At 39.3% G+C, this 14,045-nt stretch overlaps 1 protein-coding gene across 1 annotated transcript; it reads left to right on the forward strand.

The window, feature by feature from the left end:
• The first annotated feature begins 2,003 nt into the window (after positions 1-2,003).
• On the forward strand, positions 2,004-13,926 carry LOC103696946 (actin-interacting protein 1-2-like). Its single transcript, XM_088722033.2, has 6 exons — positions 2,004-2,486; positions 6,143-6,304; positions 7,143-7,329; positions 9,686-10,108; positions 10,781-11,188; positions 13,197-13,926. Exons 1-6 carry the CDS (start codon positions 2,095-2,097, stop codon positions 13,452-13,454), a joined length of 1,830 nt encoding a protein of 609 aa, XP_088578159.2. The 5' UTR covers positions 2,004-2,094; the 3' UTR covers positions 13,455-13,926.
• Positions 13,927-14,045: the final 119 nt, after the last annotated feature.

Raw genomic sequence — 14,045 nt, forward strand, 5'->3', positions numbered from 1 at the left:
TTTTTTAAAAAAATTTTAAGCACAAAATTTTTTAAAAGAATGAGAAGGGCACAAGTGGATGGTTGCAATATGGGCCAGCACAGTAATATTTAGTTCCCATGCTTTGGGGATTCTGGTGGAGACACATTCCAGCTTCATGTCAGATCTGCGATCGATAAGATTACGACCATCTGTAAATACTCTTCCACAAACCAACATCCAGCTTAAGCTTTACCGAATGCTAGAATTCTCACTTGGGTGCCCCCACCCCCCGGTTTTCTCAAGTTGAACTTTGATGGCAGTGTGGCGGCAGATGGGAGGTCTGGAGGGGCTGGTTTTGTGATCAGAGACCACCGTGGCAGCTTGGTTGCAGCGGGAGGGCGTCATATACCAGGTCTTACCGTTGTTGGGGCAGAGCTGCGAGCTGCCTGGGAGGGGATTACCTATACGAGACGGGTGCTCGGTGCTGAGCGGGTGTACATTGAGGGAGATTCATCGACGGTGATCGAGTGGATTCGGTGTGTTGACCGGTTTGGGGATGGCCACCCACTCATTTGCGATACCCGCAGGCTGGTTGCTGAGCTAGGCGAGCATCAGATTGCACATGCTTATCGGGAGGCGAACAGGGCTGCAGACTGGGTCGCCTCCTATGTTGCATGACATTCTGGGGAGTTCTTGTGGACATCCATAGCAGAGCTCCCGCCCCCTTTGTACTCTTTCCTTTCTTTTGACTTGGCAGGATGTACTCAGATTAGAGCTATATGAATTGCCGTTCTCACCAAAAAAAAAAAAAAAAAAAAAAAATGCTAGAATTCTGGACAAGCCCGGCACGCGAGATAAAAAGTGGCATCATTTTGAGTCGCGGGTTGAGACAGCGTTGGAGTTATGTTTGTTATTAGAGGCCAGAACTACAGATTGATTGCCGCGGAAGATACGTCCCTTTGAGACTCTAGTTTTTGAGTGGAGCTTGGTGCGGTGTCGGAAAAACTCTTCCATGCGAGACGTGTATTGAAGGTTGGGTATAGAGACTCAGCCGCATACTGGAAGAGGGGTGAGGGGAGCAAAGCATCTATTACTAGGTGACATCTAACTGCTGCTGAGAAAATGTAGTGCTTTTCAGGCCGTACATATGTATTATGGAGCGAACAAAGCTTCTGAAGAGATTTTTTGGACCCGGCACGATTCTATTTTTGTGCCGTTATATCTTCTTTTTTTTTCCGTTGATTTGGCTTGCTGTGTTCACGCGAGCCTGCGTCGCCCGTGCGAACCGGCTACCTAACCAGGGTTCGGGTTGTATCTTTCACGCGACAGAATGGCTGATCTTTCGCGATGTCGGCCGTGAGATCGGACATGACGCCTGGTTTCATCGTCTTTATTTGGTTTTTTTGCGTCAGATCTCAAAGGACAAACACAGAGAGGAGGTAGACGGCCCTCGCCTCCCTCGCCTCCATCATGGCCTGTCGTCCCCGAGCCCTCGTCCTGCCCCTCAACGGGTTCGCCGCCAGCGCCAAGAAGCTGGAGGTGCCGATAGAGGACAGAGAATAAGATGGACAACTCGGGGAAGAAGATCGACATTCTCTTTCCCTTCCTTTCTCTCTTTCTTCATCCAACCTAGGGAAGAAGATGGACAGACAAGAACAATAAGAGGGTTCACCTTCCGATCTATGGAGCGGATGGAGGAGACCTCAGGGACGGGATCTCTTCCTCCCTCTCTCTCTCTCCCTCTCTCTCTCCATCTTGCTCGGGGAGAAGATGGACGAACTTGAAAAAGGGTTTTCACTATGGTGAAAAAACGTTTTGCTTTCTTGTGATTGGGCAGGATGTACTCAAGTTAGAGCTATATAAATTGTCGTATTTTTTTTTATAAAAAAAAAACCCGAGTCACGGAGCTTCCCTCTCTCCGTGTCGTTATGGAGCACGTCCTGATCTCAAAGACTATTTCGCAATCTGACGGTCCAGCGCGCCAAAGAACATCAATCATTCTTTCGCGCGAAAATGCAACCGGACCCCACCTAGCCAGGGCAACCGCGTTCGGTTTATAGAATAAGCCTCAAACTGCAACGCCCTCACTCTACTCTCTTCTTCTGGTGTTCAATCTCCCCTCTCCTCCAAAGAATGGCGGAGCTCTCGGAGACGTACGCGTGCGCGCCCTCGACGGAGCGCGGCCGCGGGATCCTGATCTCCGGCGATCCCAAGACCAACTCCATCGTCTACACCAACGGCCGGTCGGTGATCATCCGCCGGCTAGACGCCCCCCTCGAGTCGTCCATCTACGGGGAGCATGCCTACCAGGCAACAGTCGCCCGCTTCTCCCCCAACGGCGAGTGGGTTGCCTCCGCCGACGTCTCCGGCACCGTCCGGATCTGGGGCCGCCATGGCGACCGCGCTCTCAAGAACGAGTTCCGCGTCCTCTCCGGGCGCATCGATGACCTCCAGTGGTCCCCCGACGGCCTCCGGGTCGTTGCCTCCGGGGATGGCAAGGGCAAGTCCTTCGTCCGCGCTTTCATGTGAACTCCCCTTACCTTCCCCCTTTGAGAGATGATCCCTTTCTTCATTTATGCATTCTGGGTCGATTTCTACGTCCTGGCTCTTTTCTCGATAGTTGGATCTAGGGTTTCTTGATTTATGTTTTCTGACTCGATGTTTACGTCTTGGTCATTTTCTTGATTGTTAGGTCTAGTGTTTCTTTTGATCTTGAAACGGAATAATGATGGATTTAAGAAGAAAAAAGTAGTTCTAATTCGAGGGCAAGTCCTTGGCCCGTGCTTTAACGAGATATCCCTTTTTCCTTGTGATCGATCCTTCTTTATGATTTCTGATTCAATTCTTGATTGTTGGCCGGTTGCCATTGTTTTGCTTGATCTGATTCCTCGGAATAGAATTATTGTAGGTTTAAAAGAAAATGATAATTTTATTTGGATTATTTCTCATTACAGAGCTTAGGTACTAATGCTCATTTGGAAGAACTTATTAATCTAAATTTTTATGCCCTTCAGATGAGTGTTCCTCATTTCTTCTGCTCGAAATTTAAAAAAAGGAAAAATATATTTCTTCAGATAAATTCGAATTTTTTTTATTCTTCGAGTCTTGATTGTATCTTCCAATAAGTCGGCACCAGACATAAGGAGACTAAATGGGTGGCTGCAATGAACTTTAGGCATTCTAAATGTAGATCTGGGGGTACAATCACATCAAATCTTGAAATGCTTCCTTAGATATTTGATGAATAACTCCTAGACTTTGCAAGTCTTTATGGCAAAACTTTGGAATGGATATCTTGCAGCTTCTGTTGGGCTGCCAATCAAAGCCATATGATTCAGTTTGACTTCTCAGTTTCGTGTGGGTAACAAATACCTGTTTTGTTAGTTAATTTTAATAATGAAGAAATTAATTTTAGATGAAAGTGAATCATTTGCTATTGTTTAAGAACTATCACATACAAAAGCTGGAGTAATGATATGTTAAATCGAGTCTGTTTAAGGTTTATAAAATACCACTTGGTGTTAGGCACTTGTCATGTGCCTCTGTTAGATGTTTATGATAAAATTTCTGGGTAATGAAAGGAAGATGTGAGCTTGTGATGACCCAAGCAGGACAAGGTTGTTGCAGTGCATGTAGTGTAAATCCATGAGCAGTTTTGTTAGAAATAAGTGCATTGGATGACGGTCAAGAATGAGCACTTGGGACTGACACAACCTATTTTGAGGGGTGTATCTTTTATTGAGGTTTATGATTTTCTTTTAAAGAGGAGGGCATGACTAAGAAACACTTAGGTGGAAGTGGTGAATATTAATAGAAGGCATTTTTGTACAACAAGAAGCAATATTTAATCGAAGCCAATGAAGAAGTAGGAGTTAATAAAGTTTATTCTGAACAAATGAAATTAAGGTGTACTGTTATTTTATTTAAGTTAGTCGTTTAAGCCCAAATTCACCATCTTTATATGTAATTCAAAAAAATCAAAAAGTTGAGTTTTTTCGTGTCACCATCTTGCAATTGGAGGCCATATCATAATTTTGAATATCTTCATATCCATGTCAATCTCTTTTTTGAAAGTTTCTTTATATTTTCTTTGTCAGCACCCTTGTGCACTTGAACGTTCCATGACTTTTTACAATGACCATGCTTCATGTTTTTGTTATGCACTCCTAGCTGACAAGCGTGCCTTGTATTATTCTATTTGAAATATTTTCTAGAATTTAAGCAAAAAGAAAGATAACTAAGCTATAGTTTAGCTAAAAAGCAACATGTCTTATCTCATCTATATAGGGCTAAATATATTCAATATGATTTATCAAATTTTGTGAGTAGTTCAAAGTTGGATTTGATCTGGCGCCATTTTATGGATAGGGCGTGTGTCCTGGCATGCTTGAAATTATGGGGACAAGTCAAGAGGAGCAGGATGAGAGGAGGGAGAGGAGGGAGAGGGAGAGTTGAGGGGGATGAGGAGAAAATGAGGAAAGCAATGTGATACGACAAGGATAAGCAGCAGAGGAATTTAAAAAACAGGAAATAAACCTACCAATGGTAAAATTTGTGTTTTGAGTGGGGCTTCAAGCAGGCTAAGGGCAGCCAATACTAAACCCAAATATGACTTGTGCTTTGGAAGTTGAACCTAGCTTGACGAGATGCCAAATTCTCTTAGATGATTATAGGCCCAAATGAGGTCTAGCTTGAGGATCCATGGGCTAAACCGAGCTCCTGGTCATCTGTATCTGTAAGTTCAGTTTTTCTTAAAAAAAATAAATTAGTACATAGGTTGTTAGTATCGTATTATACTCGAATGTTTTTTGAGTTTTATATAATCAAAGGGAAAACACATTAGTGGTACTAGCATATGCTTTTTTAAATTCTTTGAATAGAAAAACTATATATGATCTTTTTTGAGATATTTGATCTCCAGGCTGCATGAATACATCTTTGACATTTTGGCGTGTGTTTAAATTTCTGCAATGATGCACTTATCTTGCCAATTTCATTCTACCCTGAACTTATTTTTTTTAAACTTTGTTTTTTTTGCTACTTAATTAATGTAAGGCTTTTGCATAATGGCTTACAATTATAGAATCAAGGACATGTTTGTATAAAGGTTCCATTTTTTGCTGCAATTATCCTGCCCAAAATTTCAATAGCCATTCATAGGGTTCTTGATTGAGGCTAAGAGTTAGTTGTCACACTTCTCCAATTTTGTGAAATCGTACCTGAACCAATAGGCAGTGATACTAATTCTATAGAGATGGGATATGGCGTAATTTCTAATGTTATAATCCAAATCATCTTATGTGGGCATCTAGTGTTAATACATGCATTTGGTTGTGTACTGGGGCTTGCCCTTATGGTCACACCCCTCGGTTTAGCAACTTGTGGCTCTCGGTTCAGTCCTCAAAATATGGACTTGGATAATTATAGTGTAGGTCTCCCTCTATCTCTCTCTCACACAAAAGAAAGGTTAAAAAAACTCCAGTCTCGCCACAATCCTTAATGTGCTGTTAACTTTGACCTATGTTGATGCATCTTTGTTTAAAATCATTGGTTCCCACTTGCTTTAATGTGCATTAGTGGTTTAATAATCTATTAGCTTAAATTGAGCCAGGTGCAAACTGCCATGCCTTTCATGCCTTCCAAGGGGGAATGGACATGTAATATCGGATTGACTGCCATCTAATGTTTTGGCCCTGTTGATTGGGCATTTTATTCTTGGTCCTTGATTTTGATGGCCATTTTTTAACCTTGTCCCATGCGTAAGCATGTATATCATAGGGCCTTGCAGAAAATGCATAACTTTGTTTAAGAACAGGCCTAACTTTGTGCAAGGCACTAAACAAAATATGCTAACCTGGTAAGGACTAATCATAAAATGTCGGTCATACAAAGGACTGCGTATTGAGTTGTCTTTTTTTTATTGAATATTTCATTTTTTTCTTTGATGATAAAGCTTAGATGGTTGGTTCACTTGGCAAACTTCTGATGTTTTCTTTTATTTTTTCCATTAATATTCTTTTTCTTCTTTGTGCATCAACTTTTCTATCTCAATGGAGGGCATATACTACTTAATGAGCTCTAACCTTTGCTAATATTCCATATTTGATGTATTATTTCCAGTTATGCTGACTTCTGAGTATAAGCTAATTGCATAGGCTTGAGAACTTTTTACATTGTTTAGGTGGGATTCAGGCACTAATGTTGGGGAATTTGATGGGCACTCGAGAAGGGTATTGAGTTGTGCATTTAAGCCAACCAGACCATTCCGCATTGTCACATGTGGAGAAGATTTCTTGGTTAATTTCTATGAAGGACCGCCATTTAAATTCAAGCTCTCCCAAAGGTCCGTGACAGTGATTTTTATTATGATCATCAGATGCTTTATCTTTTTTTTCTTGTTTGAGGTACAACTAGCTAAATCTTGCCCTATACATGTGTAATGTTGGTGTCCGAGTACTAAATTGTATACGGTCGTAATTTCTTATTTGGGAATAAACATCTCATCTCTTGCATGATTGTGAAGCATAAACCCATGGCACCTTCGCTATAGATCTGTTATACAAAGGTCCATGCCAAGCAATTCATGAGCTGCTTCTCCTTGAATTCTCTTTGTTAAGTCACTCTGCTACTACTATCATTAGCTTGAAATTTTAAGCATGTTTTAATTAACATTAGTAGGCAGTGGAATCAAAGAAAAAAGAAAACAAATAAACAACCTTAACAAAATCAAGGTGCAAACACATGCATAAGGAAGAAACTCTGTACACAAAAGGAACACTTGGTGTGATCCTCTAAATGAATGTATCATCTTCACATGTTCACCCCTGTATGAACTTTTTTAATAAAACCCTCACCTTCCTAGCTTAAACATATATAGACATACATACATTACTATCTTTATATGTTTATATTGTATTATCACAGATATACGTATCCATATATAAATATGTATACATATATAGACATATATTCACATAGAGATACATACGTCTGTATAAAAAGGATGAAATTTCCCCTACGAGATGGTCATTTACACATCTTCTTGGTGATCAAAGTGACCAAAGAGCACCGCCAATAACTACTGTTGTGAGGCTTAACATTTTTCTGGAGGTTGTATAAGACTTAGTGGAGTTGTCACAGAATTGCACATTTGGGACATTTTCATTTTCTTTGAATTGCAGGGAGCACTCAAACTTTGTCAATTGCGTACGGTTTTCTCCTGATGGAACAAAGTTCATCAGTGTCAGCTCAGATAAGAAGGGTATAATATATGATGGTAAGACAGGAGAAAAGATTGGAGAGTTGTCCATGGAGGATGGTCACAGAGGAAGCATATATGCTGTTAGCTGGAGCTCTGATAGTAAACAAGTAATCTTTTGTTCCCTTCACTTATTATCTTGGTTTTTATTTTATTAAATTTTACTTGTAAAGTTAAATTTTCTGTACAAACGATTTACTTTGATGTTCCATCCTTTTGGTTAATTATGTCTATCTCTTATTTAGCCTGATCAAGTGGATCTTCTGTGAGTAAGTTCTTATGTGCCTTTTTGTGGTGATTACTGCAAATAACACACAAATTTGTTGGCATTATGATTATTTCACAAACTTATTATTATGAGACATATATGTAAGATATGAAGCAATCAACAAGAGTTTATACTACAATATTTTTATGTAAAACAAATGCAATTCATTAATATTATTTGGTCTATTTTTGTGGATATATCATTCATTCCATGGTTTACTTGTTGGCTCGAATTTTAAAATTTTGAAAGAATATTATTTGCGTGAACAATTGAAAGCAAGGCAACAATTGGTCTCAAGATTTGGTAAACAAGCATGCGTACAGGTGATGTGATTGACATGCACTTTCCCAAGTGAAATATGCTTCAAAATTTCAGTAAACACAAAATGTAGGAATCAATTTGAAAATTGTGATGCTATATTATCAACTTACAGTTTCACTTCAAATCTTGTTTGTTCGAATTAGGTAATGTTTTTTCAGGTATGATGCTATTATCTTTTGATGATGGATGTCATTATTAATTTAACCTGGAATAGTAGAGGCCATACGTGCTTCATATAACACGCAAAACACTAGACACCATTAAAACAATATGATTGTTGCAACTTGCACTAGTTTTGGGCACTTCAAGCCATCTAGGAAGGTTTTGATTATGTAGACACTCAGCCTTTGACACCCTAAAAGGCAACCAAGTATCAACACACAATGCCCTGAGCGGCCCAAGAATTAGGGCCTAGCCACATCGCATGGCCCAAGACATGCATTGCATCCATTGATTTTACAATGGAATGGACCTGATTAAATAAAACATTATTGACGGTGAACTACATGCCTCAGTAGGTACTGACGGTGAGACTCCCCAGTCTCCACCATCAGAAATTAACTGATGGTGTATTGTCACCGTCCATTGCTGGATTTACTGACGATGGACTGCTCACCGCCAATATGTTATGGGTTTTTGATCGCATGGTATATCAAGTTACTATATTTTCTTAAGTTATGGATGGTTTTGATATCTAGCGTAGGAAGGAAATTCTGTCAGTCAACAAAAGGAGAGTTATATTTCCTTTCGAGTCCGATTAGATGCAGGGGTATTATGGCATTTCTGGTTTCTTGTTGTCTTTGTTAAGAAAGCATTAGCAAAGATATTGAACATTCAGTGATGTGATTGCTTTCTTTGAATGACCAACTCACAATATGCTGATTCTGACCTGATGTAAGATAACATTTTTCAAGCTTATCTATTATAGATTTAACTCAAAAAAGCAAGAGGTTATTCGACAGCATATATAACTTTTTTAAAACTTTTTTGTTGATTTCTCGTTGGCCTTTTGCCTGATGAATTGGGTTTAATTGGTTTGTAGCTTGGAAAAATTACTCCTTTGTTAGACCTAATGTGCTGGAAATCAAATTCAGCTTTCTGAAATCGCTACTTTTGTTTGGAGAGCAAAATTTCAAGAAATTTGAAAAGTGATTGCTTATTCTCTATTGAATTGGATTTATTTCTAAGAAGTGATTGTCTTGCTTCACAATGCATATTTCTAAATTAATGTGATGTCAAGAACCAGGTGCGTTCAAATTATTGGAATTATATTCAATCTCCAAACGTTTTGTCCAGGCTAGACATGAAACCAAACCAAAGAATTAGAATAATGTTGGCCTTGACAAACGTAAATCCTGATTATATGGCTTTGAACTAAGTAGGTTTACTATAGATTTCTACATCCTAATAAATTTAAATTACGAGTTTTGATGCTAGTTCATTGAGGGTGTGCCTAGTTCCACCGCTGGCTACAATTGTGCTTTATCAGTCCGAGTATCTCTTTGCGAGCTCAAATAAATGACCATATTTGGGGAAATTTATCAGATTGACAAGTTTTGTAATTTCCGGTGCTTTTATTTTGCAATCTCTTCTTGAGCCAAGCTATCATGAGGAATTTCTATTAGCTTGAGGTTTCTGGCTTCCACTGAACAGTTCCTGTTCCTACGCACTGGGTTATGTCAAGACTTTTGCTCCTTTTGTAATATTGTATCTGCTACTGCCTACTAGTTTTGTCAAGCATGTCCATTCTATGTTTTTCTCTTTGTTTTTCGCATATCTGTATATACATAAGCTATTGATATAGTTCCTTCTTAAATCTTAATATAATAGTATCTGTCAATAGAAATTGCCTAATAAGCATAATTACAAAATGATAGGTTCTAACAGTTTCTGCTGACAAAACTGCCAAAATATGGGAGATCATGGAGGATGGAAATGGGAAAGTGAAAAGAACATTGGCTTGTCCTGGCTCAGGAGGACTGGGTGATATGCTTGTTGGTTGCCTGTGGCAGAATGACCAGCTTGTCACAGTTTCTCTTGGTGGTATGATAAACATATATTCAGCAAGTGATCCAGATAGAACACCAGTATCATTTTCTGGACATATGAAGAGCATCACTGCTTTAGCTTGTACTCTTCAAAGTGGCCAGAAAGTAATTTTGTCCAGCAGCTATGATGGTGTTATTATACGGTGGATACAGGGCATTGGATATCATGGTAGGATGGCGAGAAAGGATAATACTCAAATTAAATGTTTTGCTGCAGCTGAAGAACTTGTTACATCAGGGTTTGACAATAAGGTAAGTAATAAAACACATTTTTTTAAAAAAGAAATCTGTCTTTTCAGAGTTATCGTCCCAATAAAAGAAATATTCTTGTGATAGGTCCTGACCGTTATGTTCTCTTTGAACTGGCCGATCCCTTCATGATTGCATCTGACCCCGTCTCTCATCCATTCTTTGCTAATTTTGGAATGGGTATTAGCATTATTTCTATCCGCTGGTAGAATTTGTTCACTTAATATGCACAATTATAATTGGTGTCCTATCAAATTTTGATTTCAAAATTTCCGAGACAATCTGAAAAGTTCAAAATCTTTAAAGTATTTCAGTTCTCCATGCTTATCTTTGTTGATAAAACCTGAGAAACAAGATTATTACACGGTTGAGGTAGAAGCATGTCCTGTTTTCTTTTGGTCAGATCATAGGGGAGCATGAAACTATTGAAGTATTTTCGATAAATGGCTCCAGCACTCTTTTTCTAGATGAGAAAAGCAATGTTTCCCACCATGTATGCAGCATATCTTATGGCTTTGGGGTTAATCTCCCCATCTCCCCCCTCCCTCTTCCTTCCTTTTAAATCGTAACATCACTGCTATGCAATCAGCTAATGGACCATTTACTTGCATTCTACACTAAATATTATCTTTTTTTGCCCCCTTTTCTCCACTGATGTTTCTTTCTGGAGTACAGGTTTGTAGGATTCCTCTAAATGGAGATCAATGTGGCAATGCAGAATCAGTTGACATTGGCTCTCAGCCAAAGGATTTAAATCTTGCAGTTCAGACCCCTGAACTCGCTTTGGTTTCAACTGATTCAGAAGTTATTATGCTGAGGAGTTTACAAGTAGTGTCATCCATTAAACTTGGGTATACTGCAACAGCATCAACAATTTCCCCAGATGGAAGTGAGGCCATTGTTGGTGGTCAAGATGGAAAACTGCGTATTTATAGCATCAACAGAGACACTCTTAAGGAAGAAGCAATCCTTGAGAAGCACCGAGGTACTATTACGGTAATACGTTACTCTCCAGATGCTTCCATGTTTGCTTCAGCCGATGCTAACCGAGAAGCTGTGGTATGGGATCGTGTATCTCGAGAGGTAGTGCTAATACTCTCTCTTCTAAACATCATAGCTTGCTCCTAGCGTAGGACCTATAGTTTTGCAGGTTATTGTCATTAACAATTTGCAATCCATCATAATTAGATTATTGTTTCCTTAATTATGATTTTCTTTTGTCCATTATCATGTGATTTTGCACCTAAAATTGGACATTGATTGCTTCAATATGTGATGCTTTGCGCATTTCATGATTATGCTCATTGTTAAATTGTGTGCCCTATAATTTCGGAAATATGGTTGTATCTTTTATAGAACCTGCCAACTACTTGGTTTTTAAGATGGTTGTCACTTTTGCTTCTGGCACTTTCATATTTGGATCGTTGAGAACTGAGTGAAACAACAGTTCATATTTGTACCTTGTAGGATGTTTAAAAGCTTCACAATATACCTCCAACAATTTCTGACACTGGCACCCTTAGTAATGTCAAAGTGGTTAAGAGTTTGAGCCTTAAGCATATCAAGGAATTAAAATTGCACAATCCTAAAAATACTCATACGGACCCTTGAATTGTTACTTTATAGTATTTTTCTCATTAGCATAAAGAAAAAAGAGGGAAAATGAAAGAGAGAGTTGAGGCCTTGTTTGGCATCATGTCCCAGCACAAAAATGAAGGCAAAAATTATTTTAAATAGAATCAAAATTCTGTTTTCTATTTTGGGATACAAGAAAAGTGACAATAGCTTATTTATCAGATATCATGCTTGAGCTTGTTTAGCATGTATGTGACCTGTACTTTAATGGGCCAACACTTGATATGCAACAGTCGGGAAAATACGACTTAACTATAAGATAAACCTCTGACACTTCAGGTACATTTCTTAAATTTCTTTTCTTAGTTCTTGGGCACTTTCATGATGTCAATGGATTGGGCCAAGCCCAAGCTTGATGTCAGCATTTATTGAAACCTCAGGCCCCAAATACCTCCCATCCTGATGCTGATCCGTAGATACTAGCCCTGAAATTGGCTCAGATATTTTTTTTTTTCACTGGGTTTGGCTTTGGATCTGGTCATTTTGGCTGTAATCTAGGCCCATTGCCAATGCCAAACTTGTGAGGACTTTACATTGTTTTTAACACGAGGACATAAAAATTCAGCTTGTGCCTGGATCCTCTCTCTCTCTCTCTCAAATGCAAGCCAGGCCTTTGAACTACTAGGGTAAGCCGCTATGCATTGATCTCTTCCATGGTGCATACAAGCCAATACATACAAACGCAAAAACATACTCAAAACATGATACATCTTGCATTGCCTTGTATTCTGACAGCTAGTTAGCATTATGGTACATTAGATTTAGACATGTGCCATACACGAGTTCCAGTTCATTACTTGTTTAATTCTGGCTGTGTCTTCTCCTATCTTTATTTGTTTCTTTCCACACATGCATTTTTTCGTTTCCTTTGTGTTTCTTCGCATGCATGGTTCCCATCTCACGTGGTTGCATGTGAAATAGATTGAACATTCAAGAACTCTGGGTGACAGCTGATCGCCCAGAGTTCTATTCATATATGGTAGAACATGAGAACATCGCTAGTAGTGCACTGGTACTTCAATCCTTGAGTTGTTTGCTTTTTGGTGCTCTTGTTTGACATTTACAACCGACATGAATGGACTGGCATGCTTTAAATGTCTAGAGTTATTGTTAATCTTGGTTGCATCATTTGTTTCTCAACACCCATGATCTTATGATTCACACAAGGGTATTGTAAAATTTATTTTTTAATCAACAAAAGTTGAGTTTTAGATTTTTGCAAGCAGGACCATTGAGTGAGTGAAATTTCATTCATTATGAACCTTGTGAGGGTTTTTTTATTAAAAAGAAAATAGACAGCTTAGATTATCTCCTCTTCTTTATTTTGAAATCATCAAACTTAAGATGACATGATATTGTTGCTGTATTTACTGTCTGAAGTTCTGCTGTTCTACACGTGCAAACATAGCATATTGGATAAATAAAATGGGAAGAGATTTTGACAAATTTTAAACAGGTGAGGCTAAAGAACATGTTGTACCACACTGCCCGCATAAACTGCCTGGCATGGTCTCCTGATAGTTGCTTGATTGCCACTGGCTCGCTGGACACTTGTGTGATCATCTATGAAGTGGATAAGCCTGCATCAAGCCGAATCACGATTAAAGGAGCCCACCTAGGAGGGGTGTACGGATTAGCTTTCAGTGATGAAAACACCGTGGTGAGTGCAGGGGAGGATGCATGTGTCCGTGTATGGAGACTCGTGCAGCAGTGACATTTCAGCATGACCTGGTTTGGCTTTATGAATGAATAAGCTAGTTTGCGGGAGCAGTTATCAGTTTTACTTGACACGATGTCTAATTACTTGCAAGATGAAGGGGGTGGAAAGAGGTGTCCACAGTTTTAGCTCTGGATATGGATATGTCACAGAGCTACATCTCATGGGAATGGTCATTGATGATTGGATGGAGCTAGGGTCTCTTTAATGCCTGGACTACAAGTGTGCTAGTAGCGTCGTCGTTACTGAGAGCCTGGCTTGTGGCTTGTTTATACGAAGGCCAATATTGTTCTGTTGAAACCCGCATGAGTTTGAACATTGGAGGCAAAGGATGTCATATTGTTGTGCATCTTGAAAACCCAGTTTGAGATTTGTTCATGGTGTTGTTGCTGCCTCTTTTTTGTTTCGGCCTTTTTTGACTGTCAGCTGTTTTAAACATTGGTTCTTTACATCTAAATTTTTCTACCTATGCTCTCAAATTGTCTGGATTGTACGGAAATATAGGTGCTAGGCCCACCTTGTGACCACGTGCTCCCTTGTATATAGATCGCATGCATTACATTGCGGCCAGCATATTGCATGTCCATT

Source organism: Phoenix dactylifera, chromosome 5 (assembly GCF_051530095.1).
Source record: "Phoenix dactylifera cultivar Ajwa chromosome 5, Ajwa_hap1_PhDact_Kaust_v1.1, whole genome shotgun sequence".
NCBI classification, from domain to species: Eukaryota; Viridiplantae; Streptophyta; class Magnoliopsida; order Arecales; family Arecaceae; genus Phoenix; species Phoenix dactylifera.